Source organism: Neovison vison, chromosome 13 (genome assembly GCF_020171115.1).
Source record: "Neovison vison isolate M4711 chromosome 13, ASM_NN_V1, whole genome shotgun sequence".
NCBI classification, from domain to species: domain Eukaryota; kingdom Metazoa; phylum Chordata; class Mammalia; order Carnivora; family Mustelidae; genus Neogale; species Neogale vison.
This window is the reverse complement of record NC_058103.1, coordinates 131,975,687-131,998,145: the sequence shown is the minus strand read 5'-3', so window position 1 is coordinate 131,998,145 and position 22,459 is coordinate 131,975,687. Positions and strand designations below refer to the sequence as shown.

The 22,459-nt window shown below is 39.9% G+C and overlaps 1 protein-coding gene across 1 annotated transcript in view; it reads right to left on the bottom strand.

Moving 5' to 3' along the window:
• MCEE (methylmalonyl-CoA epimerase) overlaps positions 1–22,322 on the bottom strand; it is a 30,178-nt gene extending 7,856 nt beyond the window's left edge. Inside the window, exons 1-2 of the mRNA XM_044232421.1 lie at positions 22,238–22,322; positions 8,739–9,076 (exon numbers count right to left, since the gene is read on the bottom strand). Coding sequence (XP_044088356.1) covers positions 8,739–9,076; positions 22,238–22,322 — 423 coding nt within the window. The remainder of the gene's footprint in view (positions 1–8,738; positions 9,077–22,237) is intronic.
• Positions 22,323–22,459: the final 137 nt, after the last annotated feature.

Below are 22,459 nucleotides of genomic sequence, written 5' to 3'. Positions count from 1 at the left end.
ACATTTGTGAATCAATCTAACATATCTGCCTCATGGACTGTGTATATCATGGTGACAAAAGATTTATTTTTAAATTTGATCCTATGATAATATCATCATGGTTCATTTCTTAGAGACACAAACTACATCAAGGTAAAATTACATGTTGTGAATGATTTTTAAATAGTTTAAGAAAAAAAAAAAAGCAAATGTGCCAAGATGTTGAAAATTGTTGAATCTGCCTGATGGGAATATGGGAGTTCATTACATTATATTTTTATACTTCTTCTTCTACATTATTTTTTTTTCTACTTTCATTACATTTGAAAAAATTCGTAACAGAATCATAACTTTTTTTCCAAGTGTCCTTTCGGTAACTTCTACGCTAAATATGATCATGGATATTCTCATTATAGAACATTCTACCCAAGTATAAATATCTACAAATACGATGTTGCATCTCTATTTTTAGTACACTGCTTCTTCAATATCCCTTAATTCAGGAAATACTTCTGAGATTTAATAAACTAGATCTATATTTTCAAAAAATGCCTACACTAATAGAGACACTTACCAGGGCACTTTGGGTTGACTCCTGTGTCTCCAATGCCTACATTAACATTGCACAAGCATCTATTTCTATTACTGATTTTGATTTTAAAGATCTTGTGCCATATTCATCCTTCTGTTAGAGTGTTGCTATAAAATCTACAATTCTTCAGGAGTACTCCTAGTATTTTGCTTGGGAGTAATAAAAATAATGAAATAAAACTGTCTTAATTTTCTGAATTGAAAGTAGGTGCATTATGTACGTTAAGGTTATGAGAAATGCAAAGCAATCTGACTTGGGAAATTAAGTCTTTCCCCCTAAGGATAAAAAATAACACAGTTCATGATAACCCATCTATGAGTTTTTGCTTTTACAGTCCTTTGTACAATTACAGTTATGCATCTTATAGCTCTATATGACCTTGAATGCCATTAAGTGAAAACCTGGGCTATGTATCTCTTCTTCTTATCAGCTTTTTTTTGGGGGGGGGGTAGTAGTGGTTGTGGGGTTGTACCTTGTGTCTGAAAATTTATTTTGATTTCTCCTGTCATTTTAAAATTAAGAGTGCCAGTACTCCAAATAAAAGATGTTTGGACTGTCACAAACAGAATTCAGAATCTTCATCTTGTGCTCTCTTTGATCCTGAACTGCCTCATCTGAAAAATGTCAATACTTGTGGCGGGGGGGGAGGTTGGGGTACCAGGTGGTGGGTATTATAGAGGGCATGGCTTGCATGGAGCACTGGGTGTGGTGAAAAAATAATGAATACTGTTTTTCTGAAAATAAATAAATTGGAAAAAAAAATGTCAATACTTGTTTGAAGGCAAGGAGTTGGACTAAGTAACATTTTTTAAGGTACATAATTCTCCGTGACCAAATTTTATGAAGTAGTATGCTACTTAAAAAAAATTTTTATTGTGCTATATAATTAACATACAACATATTAATTTCAGGTATACAACTACATTGATTCAATAATTCTACACTAGATAATTTACAGAATAATGCACTTTCAACGGTGCATATTTTGACTACTTCCAAAAATAAAGGCTTTTTATTTTATATAAAATTACAATGATCCTAAATGATATCAATAATGAATGAAATTTAATCTCCAAATTAGCATAAATCCATGAAATGGATCCATCATCCACGTTAAAATGAAAAGTCTGGATGAAATATTTGTTTCATTGTCTCCCCACGCCAAACTAAAAACAGTAAATTATGCAAACCTAACAATGCTACTTTGCATGGGGCTCAAAGGGTTCCTGTGTATTCTTCAGAATTATGTCAGAAGGGCCTAGTTCACCTCAACTTCCACATTTGTTTAATTGACAGGATTCTTTTATTCTAAGAGGATCTCTTCTTTTCCTTGGTAGTAAATTTGCACTTTCTCTTACAAAATGATGCTAGCAGTAGTTGGAAGTTTAGATTTGTTTCCCTTAATAACACAGAAAGTTTAAAACCTCATTAAACTGTCCACTTTTTTTGTTTTGCTCTGTTTTCTGAAAATGTTATAGTTCTATGAAACTCTCACATCTGGGAACTAGTGACAGAGATGACTCACGGAGCTTAACTATCCCCTAGGGTTTATTATAAAGCCAAAAAGAGAATGGAACTTTTCAAAAAGCAGATTTTTCTGCCTTTTTGATTAAAGAATAGACATTCCCCAGTATGCAAAAAGTAAGTTGTCTTACTAGCCTTAGAGTTTTCCTTTCATAAGGAATATTTGCTCAATGGAAACAGATCTATAAAAGATATAAAACCATAAACAAATAAAAAAAAGTCCTCTAGTATGGGACTACTCAGAAAATAAAACTGCTGCATCTCTTTACACTTTTTAAAATCTTATTTCTAATTTTATTTTTTTAGAAGATCTTATTTATTTGTCTGAGAGAGACAGAGAGCACAAACAGGAGTAGGGCTGAGGGAGAGGGACAGACTCCCTATGGAGCATGGAGCTGGACACGGGGCTTGATCCCAGGATCCTGGAATCATGACCTGAGCTGAAGGCAGACACTTAACCAACTGAGCTTGCCCAGAAACCCCAATCCTATTTTTTAAATAACAAATTTATCATGAGCTTTTCCCCATCAGCCTGGTGCAAGTAGGATTACCTTTAGATGAAATCTAATATCCTTTCTGTACTTGTAATACCATTTCTCAGACTGGCAAACCTGACTCTCATTATCTTCACTATACCTATTTTATTAAACCCTCTAAGAAATCAGCCCTTGTCCCTGCAGCTGTCCTTCCCTCAGCAATGTACTCTTCACCCCGTGTATGTCCCCTCCCTCTCCTCTGGCTGCCCCCCCCAGCCATCTGCGCTCCCGATCACTACCCCACATCACCAGGCCCCCTGTGTGGAGGTCTAACCCATTGGGGTTTGGGCACTCCCTGCAGGACAGTCCTCCTCACCATGCTTGGGTCCCAATCCCATGCACAGAATTGCGCCAAGGTGTACACTGGTGTTTGGACTCTGATTCCCTATACCTGCTTCCAGCGCATGTGGATGTCTGCCTCAGCCCGCTCAGGCCCTGGCTCCCCACATCAGGCTGCCTCACGTGAGAACATTCACCAGCCCACCTGGCTTCAACTCCCCACACTGTGTCACCATCTCCCTCTGCACTGATGCACTCCTCACAGGACTCAGGCCCTGACTCTCCATGCAAGGTCCCCTCCCCCACTCCACCCCCCAACACCTGGTGCTAACACCTCCCTCACAGTATTTAGGCTCTTACATTCCATGCTGCCCCCCTCCCACCCATACGGATGCCACCCTCAACAGGCCTGCACTGCTCCAGCCTTCCATGCTGATGCCCTTCCTACGCAGCCATCTGAAGCTGGGCTGTCTCCCTGCAGGTACACCTCTCTGCCCCCATCCTGCTCAGATACTGACACCCTGAGCTGGACCTCCTCTTGCCTGGGCATCTTACTCAGTCCTTGGCTTTCTCATGGCAGCCAGCGCCCACTTGCTGATGCTCTTCTTACCCCACTCTGGCCCCAACACCCTGCTCTGGGCTACTCCAGCCCTCCCCACAAACACTGACAACCATTTTGCTGTGCCCTACCCAAAGTCTTCAACACTGACTGGTTCAGGAAGGGAAGGGAAAGAAGGCGGAAGGAGCCGTAATTATTTTGACTATTCTTTATTTTCTCTCTTGTTTTGGAAACCGTGGAGCAATGCTGGGTAAAACAAATATACTAATCTTACCTTTAGTTTTGCCTCATACTTCTTTTTTAACTTGCACTATTAATTACGTTCATTATTTTATATCTTCCAAACTGTATTTTGGTCAGTTGCCACCAGTCCTCTGTGGAAAATGCAGGGCATGCGTGAATAAATGAGGCAAGCCCAACTCCAGGAAGCGAGGGACTCTGTGTTCTGCTCAGCTACATATCCCCAGGACTGAAGGCAGTGAGGATCAGAGTGAAATTGAAAATACTTATCAGCGATATAATGCAGACAAAGATACCAGTCAAATAAAAGAGGGGGAACTTGTTAGGGATCAGAGTTCTGGAAGACCCCTGCAGAAAGTTGATGAAGTGTGTGTATGTGCATGTGTACATGCGTGAGGAGTGCAGAGGTTCCAGGGAAGGGTCCCTCTGGAAGGGGGACGTTACTTGGGGTCTTTACTAGCCAGCATGGGAGCATTAAACATTTTGTACAACCTCAATACAAATTTGTTGAATAAGAAAGGTTTTCACTGTGACGTACCTTACTCTCTGAGCAAGTTACTCAGGGAAAGCACAGCTAGTTCTATCCGTATCAGGACCATCTCCTCAGGGAGAGGCCTGGAGAAGGCACCAAGTGCACACCAGCAGCATCAGTAAAAGCTGTGCGAGACAAGAGCAGGCTACTTGGTCCATATGCAAGTGAGGGAAGGTGACTCTTAAACTTTCTCTAGTCTAGTAAAAGGCAAACCACCCAAGTATAAGAGATTGGGAAAGAAAAAATGAAACCAAAAGCCAACTTTGACAGAAAACTGTTGATAAGTGGGTGGGAAACTAATTCACATATAAAAAAAAAGTTCATTTTGTCTAAAATCTCTCTTAAGCCAACTGAAACTTTTTTCTTATACGATAATTCACTTTCTCTGTCTGACTTACTCACTTAGCATAATCTCCTCCAGTCCCATCCATGTGGATGCAAAAGACGGGTATTAAGGAGGGCACGGACTGCATGGAGTACTGGGTGTTATATGCAAACAATGAATCATGGAACACTACATCAAAAACTAATGATGTACTGTATGGTGACTAACACAATTTTAAAAATAATTAATTTTTAAAAAGACACATTTCTGAACATTGCCTATCCTCCAAACAGGAAAAGCCAAAGTCACTGGTTTTTACATATCACTGTGTATGTAATATTTATCATTTTCTACCTTATAAAGCATGGATCTTGAATTTCCTTATTTATGCAAAAGCTAGATAGGTTACTTCCTCATGCATATGAGAATGCTGCTGGTTCCCACTTCTGGCTCTTTGGAAATAAAATCATTTTATAGCATTTGAAAGTTTCCCACATTTTCCTATTGCTTAGAACACATTAGCACATTGATGGCTATACACTTATAAAACTTGTCCATGGATTCTTTGCTGCTCATCCCATTAAGAGGCAGGGTCTATGTCCTCTTCCCTTGCAGCTGGTTGGCCTGAAAAGCTTGTGTATGACAAAGAGACTGCAGTGGGACTTCAGAAGCTAAGACAAAAACGGCCATGTGGTCCTGCCTGGCTCTCTTGGGACACTCTGGGGGAAGCCAGCTGACCACTAAGAAGTCCAACTATCCTTAGAACTACCATCAGCAACTGAAGCTGAACAGGTTACATACAGGGGCTGCTACTGGAAGGCCTGCCCAAGTACCCAGCTGCTAACTGGAAATCAGCTGCCACCTCAGGTGAGGCCTGTGGGCTGCCCAGCCCAACAGAGCCTTCCCATGACTGTATCCCCAGCCAGCATTTGACCATATGCACATGAGGGATCGCAAGTTAGAACTGGCTGGCAGAGCCCTCCCCCAAACTCCAGCCCACAAAATCCTAAGCAAAATCAAATAGTTATCTCCTCTCTGCTCTATGAAAATTATTACTTATGCCCATTGAAGTCTTGACCCAAGCAAAAAAAAAAAAAAAAAAAAAAAAATCAAATAGCTGTTGTTTGCCACAACAACAACATGTAGGATAATGCATATTGATGGTAACAGTAACTGTAATGACCAAGGAAGTATTTTCTGACCAATTCTATCATATTTTGTACCTTTAGTAAAAGGCAATTTCAGACCCAAGTTATATTAGCCAGAATAGGTCAAGTTCTACTGTGCTCTAATAATTTAGCCTGAAGAGTCAACAGGAAGGAAAGTATGCCAGGTATCCTCCATTCCCTCTCTGGTTTCCCTCTTCATTGTGTTCCCCTCTACTTCATTGTGCTCTGTTGTCAGGAAGTTTGCCTGCATTCATAAGCTTGCTTTTCCTCTGGGTTCCAACTGGGTTCAGCTAACACAAAGACAAGAGGTGAGGGACAAGTGAAGTAGGGATATTTATTCCCCCACCCCAACCAGTTTCCCAGGCCTGCTCCCTCTGAGGTAGGCCATCACTCTTGTTTAGAGACCTGCTCAAGGCACTTCCCTCGTAGGTCTTGGTAATGGTCTTTCACTTGCCCCTTCAGATTTAGAGGTTCTAACAGTCCCCATCCCGTCCCAGAGCTAGCCTTTGGGATACTGTGCCATGTACTGTTGACTACCTAAACTTGGCCCACATCTTGTAAGTAATTCCCTTTCTAAGCTCTCCTCAAATCACCCAGTTTAAAATGCCGTCCACTTCTTGGTGTTTGCCTAATCCTGTGTCTGTGATTGAAAGAATCATTAAATATATCTTTACATTAAAAAAGAAAAATTACCCTGAAATCTCAGTGGTTTCATTCAACAGAAATGTGTCCTGTTCAAGGATAGGTGAGGAATTCTGTTCCTTCTGGTGAGTCAGGGAATGGAACCCCTGCCTGGGATGGCGACTTCATTTCACAGACTGCAGCAGCAGCGACACTAACTCGCCCGTGTTTCTATCCTACAGCATATCTTCATTCAGAAAAAGTGTCACGCTATTCTGGCAATACCATTTTTTAAAAGTTACCAAGTGTAGCATAGATTGGTGGTCTCCAGTATGGTTTCCCCTTTTCTTCCTTTTAATTATAGCAACAGCGTAAACGTTAGCAGGGTACCTAACCACCTGCCTACAGATGCATCTGCAGCCGAGAGTACCATGTAACTAAGCTCGGGCTGACGGGACATGAGCAAAGTGAAATGTGTAATTTCTAGATCCTCTCTTTACAGGCATTTGCCCTGTATTTTCTCTCTGCCTTTCCTCCCCTCTGGAACACCTCACTCTTAGACTGAGAAGAGAAAAATAAAATCCATCTATCCATGTATCTAGTTAAGTCACTTAATTTTTTTTTTTTTACCAAGAACAGAGAATGATGACAGAGGGTGTCATACTAACTTAGAAACTAACTTTTCACACCTTTTCCTATTGTACACCTTTATTTTATACTGACATTACATTTTCATTTCCCCCTTTTAATCTGTACTTTTGAATACACTGTTACATTACTGAACTTCCACTGTTCTTTACTTAACTGAACTCTAACTCACATGGCAGCTTCCTTTGAAGGCATGGACTCTCTGATGTAGAACACAGACACTGCAGTGTGGGAGAGGGAAGAGTCCGTTCAAAGGTTGATGATCCTGCTTCTCATCCTGGGGGGGTGTCTCAGACAAGCCCTAAAGTCCACTGAAATAAAGACTTGCAGCCAAAATTAACCTCTCCAAAAAGGTGTAAAGGTTAAATAGTAGATATGTTTAGCTCCTAACATGTTATGGCTCCCCGACCTCAAATTTTAAAATTACCCAATATAATGAAGGCAATTTGGTACCATGGCTCACAGTGCTGATCCTGGAATCAGAACATATCTGGGTTTGACCCTCAGCCTTCCCACTTACTACTAATTTGACTAGAGGCAAGTTAACTGTCAAAGGTGAGTAGAATGATTCATAGAGTAGCTGTGAAAATGAAAGAAAATAGTACACATTGAGTCCTTCATATACTGCCAAAGGATTCAATGTGAGTGGTTAGTATAACTATCCCTTTGCATATGCTGTTCCCTCTGCCTGGAATACCTCTCTCCTCTTGTTGATCTGGGGAATTCCTTCACCTTCATTACAACTCATGCCCTGTGATGCCTTCTCACCTCCTCCGCCGGCCAGAAGCAATCTTTCCCTTATTGATGTTACTGAGAAGACATGTGTATTAATCCTGCTTTATCGTAGGATACTCCTAATTCCCTTTTTAAATAGTTGTCCCTCCTCACTGTGTGCATGGTCTGTTTCTTCTTCACTGCTGAATGCATTACTCAGTGGAGTACACTCTGTAGGTTCTTAAATATGTTTGCAAAATGAACTGAATAAATCCTTGAATTCACTCTAGAATCAACCCCCTTCTCTTCTAGATTAGGAACAAGGCCTACAAATTAATTATGCCTTTCTTTCTATGAAAAGAATTGTCCTATCAAAATAATTTAAATGAAGCGTAATTAGTATTGCTGGTCTTACAAAAGGCAGTTATCTGAACATGAATATCTACAGATACAGACTCTCTAATGAGAATGTTCTTGTCTAACATTTCAAGTTTTTCTTGGGAATTGTAAGATGCAATTGAAAGGTCTTAAAAATCACGGTCAGTAATTGAAAATGTATCGCATTTATAATAAGGATAAGTTATTATTAGAATTTTAAGGATAGAAAATAATCATAAGAATAGTTAGCATGTATATGGAAATTCTTACTCTATGAAATCTTTTCACCTTCTTCTAACTGCCTTGTGATAGTGAAAGCAGCTGTATTCCTATTACCTGGAAGGCTGTGTATGATCGATAAATACTATAGCAAAGATACAAATCTGCTTTGGCCAGCTTTGGTGGCCTTTGTTGTGGCTGTTAAATCCAGACTTTGATAAAATATATTATTATTATTATTACTCAGTCTTCTAGAGGGAAAGAGAATATACCCACGGATCCATCTTTGAGTAAGACCACTATTACCATTCCCTTTAAAGAACTTAATACCAGTTTTGATGACAGTGACAATACATAGTCCTAAAGAGTAAAAGACATTTTGTAAAAGAGAAATTTGAAACACCAAACATTGAAATAAAATACCTCAATGCAGATATGATGCATTCCTCCAGCCTTGTTTCTCTGCAGAAAACCTGCAATTGGACTGTCATTTCCCAACGGATGAAGCAGCTCCATCTTGGTGTTTCCCAGGTTGACAAAAACAACAGACACTCCATGCTCAGGAACAGGGACCGCCTCACTTACCCGGGCCCCCAGAACATTCTTATAAAATGCTGTGGCTTTTTCCAAGTCTGGCACTGCAATTGCTACATGATTGAGTCGACCTAGGTTCCACACAGGACTTGCCGCTTGAAGCGAGGACTGTGATGTGGAGAAAGTTCTTAATTTCGGAGCTGAAGTCTGAAGTCTGGAAAACAACCCTGAAAAAGGGAATAGCCATTGATATCCTTCTTTTGAGAATTAATGGATTTGTAAAATTAATTTTTTTTAAAAACTAAATGCATTCCCACGAACTGTTGTATGAGGGCTCCCCCTTTTCCACATCCTCTCCAACATTTGTTGTTTCCTGTCTTGTTAATTTTGGCCATTCTAACGGGTATAAGGTGGGATCTCAATGTGGTTTTGATTTGAATCTCCCTGATGGCTAATGATGAACACTTTTTCATGTGGTGTTAGCTGTTTATATGTCTTCATTGGAGAAGTGTCTGTTCATGTCTACAATGGACTATTATGCAGCCATCAGAAAGGATGAATACCCAAAGTTTGCATCAACATGGACGGGACTGGAGGAGATTATGCTGAGTGAAATAAGTCAAGCAGAGAAAGTCCATTTCATATGGTTTCACTTACTTGTGGAACATAAGGAACAGCATGGAGAACATTTGGAGAAGGAAGGAGAAAATAAAGGTGGGGGGAAACTGGAGGGGAGATGAACCATGAGAGACTGTGTACTATGAGAAACAAAGTGAGGGTTTTAGATGGGGGTGGGTTGGCCCTGTGGTGGGTATTAAGGAGGGCACGTATTGCCTGGAGCACTGGGTGTTATACATAAACAATAAATCAAGGAACACTACATCAAAAACTAATGATGTGCACCCAAAACCATAAGATACCTAGGAATAAACCTAACCAAAGAGGCAAAGAATCTATACTCAGAAAACTATAAAGTACTCATGAAAGAAACTGAGGAAGACACAAAGAAATGGAAAAATGTTCCATGCTCCTGGATTGGAAGAATAAATATTGTGAAAATGTCTACCTAAAGCAATCTACACATTTAATGCAATTCCTATCAAAGTACCATCCATCTTTTTCAAAGAAATGGAACAAATAATCCTAAAATTTATATGGAACCAGAAAGACCTTGAATAGCCAAAGGAATATTGAAAAAGAAAGCCAAAGTTGGTGGCATCACAATTCCGGACTTCAAGCTCTATTACAAAGCTGTCATCATCAAGACAGCATGGTACTGGCACAAAAACAGACACATAGATCAATGGAACAGAATAGAGAGCCCAGAAATAGACCCTCAACTCTATGGTCAACTAATCTTCGACAAAGCAGGAAAGAATGTCCAATGGAAAAAAGACAGCCTCTTCAATAAATGGTATTGGGAAAATTGGACAGCCACACGCAGAAAAATGAAATTGGACCATTTCCTTACACCACACACAAAAATAGATTCAAAATGGATTAAGGACCTCAATGTGAGAAAGGAATCCATCAAAATCCTTGAGGAGAACACAGGCAGCAACCTCTTGGACCTCAGCCGCAGCAACATCTTCCTAGGAACATTGCCAAAGGCAAGGGAAGCAAGAGCAAAAATGAACTATTGGGATTTTATCAAGATCAAAAGCTTTTGCCCAGCAAAAGAAACAGTTAGCAAAACCAAAAGACAACGGACAGAATGGGAGAAGATATTTGCAAACGACATATCAGATAAAGGGCTAGTGTCCAAAGTCTATAAAGAACTTAGCAAACTCAACACCTAAGAACAAATAATCCAATCAAGAAATGGGCAGAGGACATGAACAGACATTTCTGCAAAGAAGACATCCAGATGGCCAACAGACACATGAAAAAGTGCTCCATATCACTCGGCATCAGGGAAATAAAAATCAAAACCACAATGAGATATCACCTCACACCAGTCAGAATGGCTAAAATTAACAAGTCAGGAAATGACAGATGCTGGCGAGGATGCGGAGAAAGGGGAACCCTCCTACACTGTTGGTGGGAATGCAAGCTGGTGCAGCCACTCTGGAAAACAGCATGGAGGTTCCTCAAAATGTTGAAAATAGAACTACCCTATGACCCAGCAATTGCACTACTGGGTATTTACCCTAAAGATACAAACGTAGTGATCCGAAGGGGCACGTGCATCCGAATGTTTATAGCAGCAATGTCCACAATAGCCAAACTATGGAACGAACCTAGATGACCATCAACAGATGAATGGATAAAGAAGATGTGGTATATATACACAATGGAATACTATGCAGCCATCAAAAGAAATGAAATCTTGCCATTTGCTACGACATGGATAGAACTAGAGGGTATCATGCTTAGCGAAATAATTCAATCAGAGAAAGACAACTATCATATGATCTCCCTGATATGAGGAAGTGGAGATGCAACATGGGGGGTCAAGGGGGTAGGAGAAGAATAAATGAAACAAGACGGGATTGGGAGGGAGACAAACTATAAGTGACTCTTAATCTCACAAAACAAACTGAGGGTTGCTGGGGAGAGGGGGGTTGGGCGAAGGGGGTGGGGTTATGGACACTGGGGAGGATATGTGCTATGGTGAGTGCTATGAAGTGTGTAAACCTGGCGATTCACAGACCTGTACCCTGGGGGATAAAAATATATGTTTATAAAAAATTAAAATAAAAAAAATCACCAATTTAAAAAAACTAATGATGTACTGTATGGTGACTAACATAACATAATAAAAAATTAAAAAAAAAAGAAATGCATAATACATGTAAAAATCATTTATATACCTATTCTGGTTTTAATTACTGAAGTTAAATCAGGCAGATAAATGGAAAAACTATGTCAAAATTACTCTGCTCTGAAACAACTGTCTGGAATCAAAAAATTAATTCTGAGCTTTTTAGATTTAAAACAAAGATGGTATTTTTCATAATTTATTTATTGATCACACTTAAAGTACAACTACACATCATTAAGGATTACTTGCTATTCTCTGCATTTCACAAGAGGTAAGTTTGAATGGGACAGTGAAACAACACACATTCAATGATGAGAACAAGAAATTTTATTTCTACTTATAACTGATTTTTTGTCTTACAGTAATATGTATCAAAAGTCACAACCACTACACTACAGTGCTTTTCAATGTCATTTAAAAAAAATAATTACTAAGGAAAATATCTCACTGTTGCAAGAAAAACAAGCAAAGATTAAGAGGGTCTTAAACTGGGCGCCTGGGTGGCTCAGTGGGTTAAGCTGCTGCCTTCGGCTCAGGTCATGATCTCAGGGTCCTGGGATCGAGCCCCGCATCGGGCTCTCTGCTCAGCAGGGAGCCTGCTTCCCTCTCTCTCTCTCTGCCTGCCTCTCCGTCTACTTGTGATTTCTCTCTGTCAAATAAATAAATAAAATCTTTAAAGAAAAAAAAAAGAGGGTCTTAAACTTCTGAGAATTCCCTCCGAGACCAGATTTTTTAAAACTGTTTCTTTTTATAATTTTGAAGAATTAGAAGCAGAACTGCTTCTGAATGTGAAGAAATCTCTTTCATTTAGAAATGGAAGACTTGTAATGTGTTCTCTCTGTGGATTACTGTTTCCCCAGTCCCCAATACACTGGATTTTAAGAGCCAGATTCTCCCCAGAATGAAAGCTATATACATACACGAGGTCTAAAAATAATCTCGTAAAACTACATCAGCTAATAAAAAAAGGAACAAAATGGCAAATCAAAGAACACATATTCTAAACAATTAGATTTAGCTCTTAATGGAAAATACATTAAACAGTACTTAGTATCACAGAGCTCCAGCTAACAAATAATTAATTCCCCTTTACGGAAATTACTGATAATAAAGAAATTAAAATGACACTATTTAAGACCACTAACCTTGTGGGGAAAGGAAGTCTCATGTGTGTAGTCTTTCAACCCCCCACTCAGTCAGATAAAGATGAAAACCTCCTTACCAAGAGAGAAGAGCTCACAGGGCCTGCGCAGGGCATATCACCTTATCCCGAGAGTAGCCTTCCCTCTGTCCGGCTCAATGAATGCCCTTTTGTCTCAGCTTAAAGTGTGTGTGTCATACGTTACATGAGTCCTCATTGTTTTATCAGTCCTCTGTGGAGAGGGGACAGCACAAGAGAAGAGTGCATATGTAAACTGTCCTGCACTGGCCACTGGGAGAGACTCATTGGCAATGGTGGACCAACACCCACTATTAAAGCTAATCTTGCTCTGTCCCCTTTCTATGAAAGTAAAGCACTGTGCCATCTACTGCTTGTGTTTCTTTGAAGACTCTGACACCAAGACACAATGGGGAGAAGTGTTTGGAGTCTTCGCCTGGGATTGGTAACCAGTGTATGGTACTGCTTGACAAACATGATGTATCATAGGTCAGTAGAAGGCAAAATTCAGCCTCAGATAGTCTTCTGCTGTGCGCAAGCCTGTATTACTGATAACGGAAATAACCAAAGGTTGGCATTATCAACAGGATGACCTAGCTCAGTTCTATGGACTCCCTGCATTTTGAAATTCGCGTGTATTCCAAACTAGTACACATGTACATAAATGTACCATTGAAAGTAAACTTCATGAAAAGCATACCTACTCAATAGATGTGATGTGCTCTGACAGTTTCTACTCTGTTGCATTTTATTTCAGTTTTTTAAAAAATTCTGTCACTACCCACTAAATATTTATCTCGCTAAGTTAGCTGTAAAGATTAGATATTTGGTATAAAAAATATAATACAGTGCCAGACATACATAATAGGTGCACAATAAATTCAGCCATTCTCATTGTTACTGATATACAATGATCATTTGCTAACTGAGTGGTATGCAGGGTAATCTGTGGAGAGCAAGAAACCATCGCAAGAGCATGGTGGTAGTGAATTTTAAAAATGCTAACAACCGGGGCACCTGGGTTAGAGCCTCTGCCTTCAGCTCGGGTCATGATCCCAGGTCCTGGGATTGAGCCCCGAGTTGGGCTCTCTGCCTGGCGGGGAGTCTGCTTCCCCCTCTCTCTCTGCCTGCCTCTCTGCCTACTTGTGATCTCTGTTAGGTAAATAAATGAAATCTTTTTTAAAAAAATGCTAACAATCAACAAAATCACTGGTCAAACTGCTCTTCCCTTCTTGCCTCAAATCTCTACTATCTGTGCATTTTGCAAAGAAAGTTCAGTAGAGAATGTATTAAAAAAAAAAAAACCCACATGGTAGGTAAGGCCAATGATCTTTAGAGCAAAATCACATCAAAAGAAGTCATTTGCTCTGTGAAATCTTGAAGGTATCAAATACTGAGTCTAGGTATTTCTGAATTCTCCTTATTAGTCTTATCTCTACACAAACTGGGGCAGCTGGTGGTTCTTTGGCAGGCATCCTATTACTAGCAATGGAACATCTAGAAATATCAAAGGAATAAATTACAAGATGTCCAAGTGAAGGTAAAATTTTATGTACTGTTTCAGTTTATTGGGAACAGGTTTTATTCTAAAACCTCTGACATTGAAAAGGTAGCCCAAGAAACTCATGTTATCAGAAGCCTCCCTATCCTCTACCTTTCTCCCTGACCATCTTATCATCTGGAAATGGGAGAGGAGGAAGGAGTTAGTAGAATGACTGGTTCTTTTTCTTTTCAATGGAACATAAAATCTTCATATGTTAGGAAAATAGAAAGATAATAACAACTTTATATAATGTAAAAGTCAAGACTTTGTAGTTACAGGTTTATTTTATCTCTAGAAATGTAAACTAGCTTGAGAAAAAAATACTTTATTGATTTTATTTGGTCTCTGGGAATAGAACAAAAATAAACCCAGAGATAATGGTTAGACTTCAGTAATTCAACTTCTTTAAAATGAAGGGTTAAGAGGGGCACCTAGGGGGCGCCTGGGTGGCTCAGTGGGTTAAAGCCTCTGCCTTCGGCTCAGGTCATGATCCCAGGGTCCTGGAATAGAGCGCCACATCAGGCTCTCTGCTCAGCAGGGAGCCTGCTTCCCTTCCTCTCTCTGTCTGCCTCTCTGCCTACTTGTGATCTCTGTCAAATAAATAAATAAAATCTTAAAAAAAAAAAAAAGAGGGGCACCTGGCTAGCTCAGATGGTAGATAGAGCCTGAGGCTCTTGATCTTGGGGTCATGAGGTCGAGCCCTACATTGCATGTAGAGATTAAATGAATAAATACACTTTAACAAATGAAGGGTTAAGAACATAAAAATAAGCAAAAACCATATAAGATACTCGATATCATTAGCCATTAGGGAAAGGCAAATCAAAAACACAACAGGATACCACTTCATATCCACAACTCAAAGTGTTGATGCGGAAGTGGAAAACTGGAATCCTTGTACATTGCCAGTAAGAATGTAAAATGATAGAGCTGCCATGAAACAGTTTGGAAAACTCAGAAAGTTAAAAACACAATTAGCATGTCACTCAGAAGTTCCACTCCTAGGTACCTAAAATAATTGAAAACATGTACTCAAACAAAAACTCGCACACAAATTTTCATGACAGCACTATTCCCAACGGCCATGGAAAATGATTCCTATTCGTACAGTGGAATATAATCCATGTAGTGGATATGAAGCAATGATACAACATGGATGAACCCTGAAAACACTATACTAAGTGACAACATTATGCTAAGTGACAGCTGCCAGACATAAAAGGTCATATGTTTATAGGAAATAGCCAGAATGGGTAAGTCCATAGAGACAAGAAGCAGAATAGTGGTTGCCAAGGGCTGGACAGAGGTGGGAATGGGGATTAATTGCTTAACTGGCACAAGATTTCCCTTTGGGATGATGAAAACGTCTTGGAATTAAATAAGATTATGGTTACACAACATGGTAAATATAATGTTGATAGCTTGTATATTTTAAAATGTTACATTATGTGAATTGCCTTAAAACAACAACAATGGGATTATGTTAGCTAAAAGTCTAAAGTGCAATCCTATAGACTAAGCAAACTGGGGCAGAAAACATGGAATAAAGGGTTCCTTTTCTCCCTCCCTCTCCCTTTGTTCCCCCCTTCTGTTTATATGTGCTCTCTCTCTCTCTCTCAAATAAATAAATCTTAAAAAAAATAAAAACAGGACTGTTAAAACCCAAAAGGATTGCAAAGATGAGTACCTACAGATTTAAGAAACAAGAATCTCACATATAAGAAATAGATATGTTACCAAATCTGGTCTGTATGTTAACTTTGGTTCATATCTTTCTTTCAATATTGGCTCTTACTAAATACTTTCAGTGTCTTGACTTAAAAGTAACATTGCATTTCCTTCCATCCAGATTGCATTTATCTCAGACCAGTCTTTCCAAACAGGACTCCAAACAAGGCTTCAGGTGCAAGGGTCTGTACTCAAATGCATTAAGGGCACTTACTGTTTAAAAGAAATTATGTTGAGTTTGTACATAAAGTGCCAAAAAACTGTGAATAATCACTTGTAATAAGGTCTCCCTAACAGGTCTGAAAGTCACATGTAATATGGTCTTCCTATAATTTACACACGACAAGGTTCCCTCATTTGAAGTGTACAGTTCACTGTTTTCTTATGTATTTGCAAAGTTGTGCAAATTTTACATTATCTAATTTTATTTATTTTTTTATTTTTATTTTTTTAAAGATTTTATTTATTTATTTGACAGAGAGAAATCACAAGTAGATGGAGAGGCAGGCAGAGAGAGAGAGAGGGAAGCAGGCTCCCTGCTGAGCAGAGAGCCCGTTGCGGCACTCGATCCCAGGACCCTGAGATCATGACCTGAGCCGAAGGCAGCGGTTTAACCCACTGAGCCACCCAGGCGCCCCACATTATCTAATTTTAGAACATGTAGTAAGTTCTCAAGTCTGAACTTTTGTGTATCTTATTTGAGACATAACATACTTAGAAAGACATTCTAATGAATGTCTAATGAAGGCACTTCTAATGAAGTGCCTTCCAAGTTGTTTGGTAAGAAGTCCATATATTTTCAGCATTCAACCAGTGGATTCCCCACAGCACCATATCCATATTTACAACCTGTTTAAAACACCTGTAGGAATAACTTTTTACTTATCTCAGTCAGTAAACACACCATGCTTTTGTTACCCCACTTACATATGACTCCATAATAAAAGTAAATCTCTCCTCACAGTCCTATAACTTGGCCACAGTTGTCTCCTATCAGGATCATCTTCTATTTTCTTTCTTTTTTTAAAGATTTTATTTATTTATTTATTTGACAGAGAGAAATCACAAGTAGACAGAGAGGCAGGCAGAGGGAGAAGAAGCAGGCTCCCCGCTGAGCAGAGAGCCTGATGCGGGGCTCGATCCCAGGACCCTGAGATCATGACCTGAGCTGAAGGCAGAGGCTTAACCCACTGAGCCACCCAGGTGCCCCAGATCATCTTCTATTTTCAAAACTACCTTTTTTCATGAAGTCAATCCTTTGCAAGTCAAATTGGAATTTACTGTGTGTGCTTAATAGGATTCATTTTTCTGAGTTTCTCCTGTTTTTCTGTGAAGTATTATGTTCCTTAAAGTTGGGGTCCTAACATAAGATTACCACATTGTCCAGTGATCCCACTTCTGGTATATACCCAAAAGAACTGAAAATAGGGCTTCAAGGAGATATTTACATATTCATGTTCGTAGATGTATTATTCACAATAGCCAAATCTGGAAATAACCTAAGTGTCCACTGACAGATGAAAAAATAAAATGTGGTGTACACATACAATGGACTACTATTCAACCTTAAAAAGGAATGAAGTTCTGACACATTAGGTACAACATGGATGAACTTTAAAAACATGCCAAGAGAAACAGCCACTCACAAAAGGACAAATATTATATAATTCCACATACATACAGTACCAGGAGTAGTCAAATTCATAAAAAGTAGAATAATGGGGGCGCCTGGGTGGCTCAGTGAGTTAAAGCCTTGGCATTCAGCTCGGGTCATGATCTCAGGGTCCTGGGATCGAGCCCCGCGTCGGGCTCTCTGCTCAGCGGGGAGCCTGCTTCCCCCTCTCTCTCTGCCTACCTGTGATCTCTCTCTATCAAATAAATAAAAATCTTTAAAAAAAATTTTAAAAAAAGTAGAATAATGGTTACCATGGCTTGGGGGTGGAGGATAACGGGGGTTATTGTTAAATGGGTATAGAGGTTCGGGGTGGGATGGTGAAAGTTCTGGAGATGGATGGTGGTGACAGATTCGCAGTACGAATATACAATTGACTCTTAAACAAACTGGGGGGTTAAGAGTACCAACCCCCAACACAGTCAAAAATCCACTACCCAAAACCAGAAGCCTTGACCAGAAGTCTTACTGATAACACAGAGAGTCAATTAACACATATTTTTCATGTTGTATGTAATATATATGCTATATTCTTACAATAAAGAAAGCTAGAGTAAAGAAAATATTATTAAGAAAATCGTAATTTTAACAAAACAGGAAACAACATGTGTTGGAGAGGATGTGGAGAAAGGGGAACCCTCTCCCACTGTTGGTGGGAATGCAAGTTGGTGCAGCCTCTTTGGAGAACAGTGTGGAGATTCCTCAAGAAATTAAAAATAGAGCTTCCCTATGACCCTGCAATTGCACTCCTGGGTATTTACCCCAAAGATACAGATGTCGTGAAAAGAAGGGCCATCTGTACCCCAATGTTTATAGCAGCAATTGCCACGGTCGCCAAACTATGGAAAGAACCAAGATGCCCTTCAACGGATGAATGGATAAGGAAGATGTGGTCCATATACACTATGGAGTATTATGCCTCCATCAGAAAGGATGAATACCCAACTTTTGTAGCAACATGGACGGGACTGGAAGAGATTATGCTGAGTGAAATAAGTCAAGCAGAGAGAGTCAATTATCATATGGTTTCACTTATTTGTGGAGCATAACAAATAGCATGGAGGACAAGGGGCGTTAGAGAGGAGAAGGGAATTTGGGTAAATTGGAAGGGGAGGTGAACCATGAGAGACTATGGACTCTGAAAAACAGTCTGAGGGGTTTGAAGTGGCGGGGGGGTGGGAGGTTGGGGTACCAGGTGGTGGGTATTGTAGAGGGCACAGCTTGCATGGAGCACTGGGTGTGGTGAAAAAATAATGAATAATGTTTTTCTGAATATAAATAAATTGGAAAAAAAAAAAGAAAATCGTAAGAGAAATTTATCTACAGTACTTTACTGGGGAATAGTGAGTATAACTGGACCCATGCAGTTCAAACCTATATTGTTCAAGGGTCAACTTATTTAATGCCCCTGAACAGTACACCTAAATATGGTTAAAATGGCAAATTTTATGTTCTGTATATTTAACCACAATAAAAGACAAAGTGGGGTTATTTAAGGTTCAAGCATCTGAAATAGGAGGATAAATCAGAGCTGGCCTTTAGAATACACTATTTTCATCTTACTTTTCCCTTGTGACAGATGTCTATATAATTTACCCCCCAAAATGTATCTTTATTAACATTCAGTTCTTGCAATAAAGGTATGACTTTCTGGAAGTTATATTCCCTTCCTCGTAGTTTCCCCCCATCAACTACTGAATAAAAATATTTCTAAAAATACACATATAAAAATGTCTCTTCTTCAACATTCAAATTATTATTTATACATTCACTTTCAGGTTTTGTGTGTAAGTATCATATGAGAAGCAGCATGTCTTATGGTTAAGAATGTGGGCTCCAGTGTTAAACTGTCCTGGTTCAAATCTGGACGCTACCATTAGTTCTGTAACTTGGCATTAGTACCCTAGTTACATACCCTCTCCATGACTCTCTTTTCTCATATAGGAATATAATACCTACCTCATAGAGTACTCATGAGACTAAAATGAATAATATAAAGGGTTTAGAAAAGTACTTGGCACAAAGTACATAGCAAATTCCAAGAATGATCATTATTAGCACTTACGGAAAGGTTACATCAATAACTTGCTTATAAACATAAACATCTCTAACATATTTTATCATTCTAACATATTTTGCACTATTAAAGGAAAAAACTGACTGTGCACCTACCCTATATGTGATACTAGACTAGACTCAAACACTAAAGATTACTTGTATTACTCGTATTAATGTTTTGGCACACATAGTATTTCTGTATTCCCTGCATCATTCCATCAATCCACAACTTACGACTTTTTATCACAAGGAAACTTTTACTATAGGAAACTTATGGTGTGGGCTGGGATTTTAGGTCTTTGGTTGTATTTCAGTGTTTAGTGACTACTGACACTCCGGTGGAAAAATGCTGCTGGAAGGTATTATAGGCATGGTCCTCTTTTTGCCTTTTGATACATGAATAGTGATTTACAAGTTTTTCAAGTTAAAATTAGTTGTTTAGAGTAACCCTCTAACTCTCCCACACTGCTCACGACTATTGCTTTAACTTGGAAAATCCTTTTAATATCATGTAGAAGTGGAAACTATGTAACAATTCTACCTTTCAAGAACTGTATGAACTGGTTATTATCCCCAGTGCAGATATGCCCTAGTCTCTAGACATTCTCCATACTGCTGGGATTTACTAACAGTAGAGAATTGAATCCTATGGCATACCATGAAGTACCATCTTGTTGATTTGACCTCACTACCAGTAGACACCCATGACTTTATTTCATTGTGAGAGTTATGCAATAATATTACCCTATAAACTTGCCTAAGTCTGTAATCTTGCTTAACCAAACTGCGAAATCGTGAATTCTGAAGTAGGTGTACATCATGTGCTAGCCTAGCTCTATTAGTTCTCACAGCCATAAAATAGACCTAACACTAATTGTTCAGTGAGCACTTCAATCTTTACCATAATTCCATGCATCGAAAAATATTATTTTTCCCATTTGCAGACAAGGAAATTAGGCCTGATTAAGTAATTTCTTCAAGGTCACACTAAGCTGGGCCTAAAGCCCATGTCTGTCTGACATCGAAGTTGGTGTTATTAAACCTCTGAAATTTCCTCTGAAATTTTTACCATTCTTTTGATCCTCAACTTTTAATATCTTTAGTGTATATTTTATGCACAATATCTACATTCTAACAGAGGGTTTTCTAAGAGATAATAAGAGATGACTTTTTGTCTTCATTTTCTTATCTTAGTTTTTTTGCAAAGGGTTGCTTGCAATTGTGCATGAGCTAAGATGCTGCTTGTATCTTACCAAGGAGAGGAAGGAGGGACCAGGAGGGTGTGTTATTATAAAAACTTTAGACTCAACCTATTAGATTCATTTCAACAAGGTGTGCTCAGCCTCTTATAGTATTTTCTCATACATACATACCACCTCTTCAAACTGATAAAGTACTGAGACAACTAAAACTATTATGGCGTACTTCTTTGTATGTGGCTCTAACTTAGCCCTGGTGACTTGCAATGATAAATGTTTAAGAAATGTTGTGACCGGTCGGGAAGACGATAGTGGTCAATAAAGAACTGGTTAAAGATGGGACTTCAACACACGGCTAGAACTGTACATCTGAATAGGCGGAATAGAGAAAGCACTACGTAGCAAAGGGATCTAACATTCTAAAGGTTCATCCCTGAACTGAAGGCTTTATGGCCAATGTTCAGGAGTAACTCTTGAGATATTACCACTTGGCACTCTCCCTAACAGGGAATTTCATTAATTGAAATAGTGATGAAGAAGAAAGAGCAAAAAGAAAGAGGGGTGCTAGGGTGACTCAGTGGGTTAGAGCCTCTGCCGTCAGCTCAGGTTATGGTCTCCAGGTCCTGGGATGGAGCCCCACATCGGGCTCTCGGCTCAGCAGGGAGCCGCTTCCCCCCCCACCCCCCGCCTCTGCCTACTTGTGATCTCTCTCTGTCAAATAAATAAATAAAATCTTTAAAAGAAAAAAAGAAAAGAAAAAGAAAGAGGAGAAAGTGAGTGGCTTGAGAGTCAGAAAACTTGAGTTTCTGTCATTTACTGAGTCGATCCAGCTTTTTTTTTTTTTGATGGAGGTGTACAAGACTCAAGGAACCTCCCAAATCCGTCTGCCTTTGTCTTTCCTGTTTACATACGTAATAATAAACATACTAGGGCAGGAGGGAAAAAACCACTCCCTTGGTATTCTTCACACAACTGACCTCCAAGGGTTTCCAGCGGGATACTGGAAGGACTTGGGAGTTCACCTTGTTTTTTAAAGGAGTTGCCCTTCTTTCTGGTTTCTCCCGTCTCCTACGGTGCACTGCAAATTAACATTCACGGTCCCTCTGCCACTGACTTCATCTACTCCAGGTGCTACTCAGGTGCTGACCGGGGGACAGAGCGCAGTGGACTTAGGTGCTCTGGCCACCCGCCGCCTGTCCCAGCCCCCCGCCTCGCGTTCCGCGCGCCCCGCTCCCCGGAGATCCCCGACCGCGCTGGGTATTCACCTACTGCACTCTCGGCCGCCGCCGCCCCCGCCGCCGCCGCCGCCACCGCCACGGTCGCCACCGCCGCCTTCAACACGCGCGCCATTTTGGAAAGTGACCCACTGAACCCCCGGGTGCTTCACGCGGGGAAAGGAGCTCGGTCGAGGGGCGGGTCCACGCGGCTGGGGGCGGGGCCTACGAGGCTAGGGGGCGTGGCGAGCGTTGCTGCGAGCCCGTGTTGCG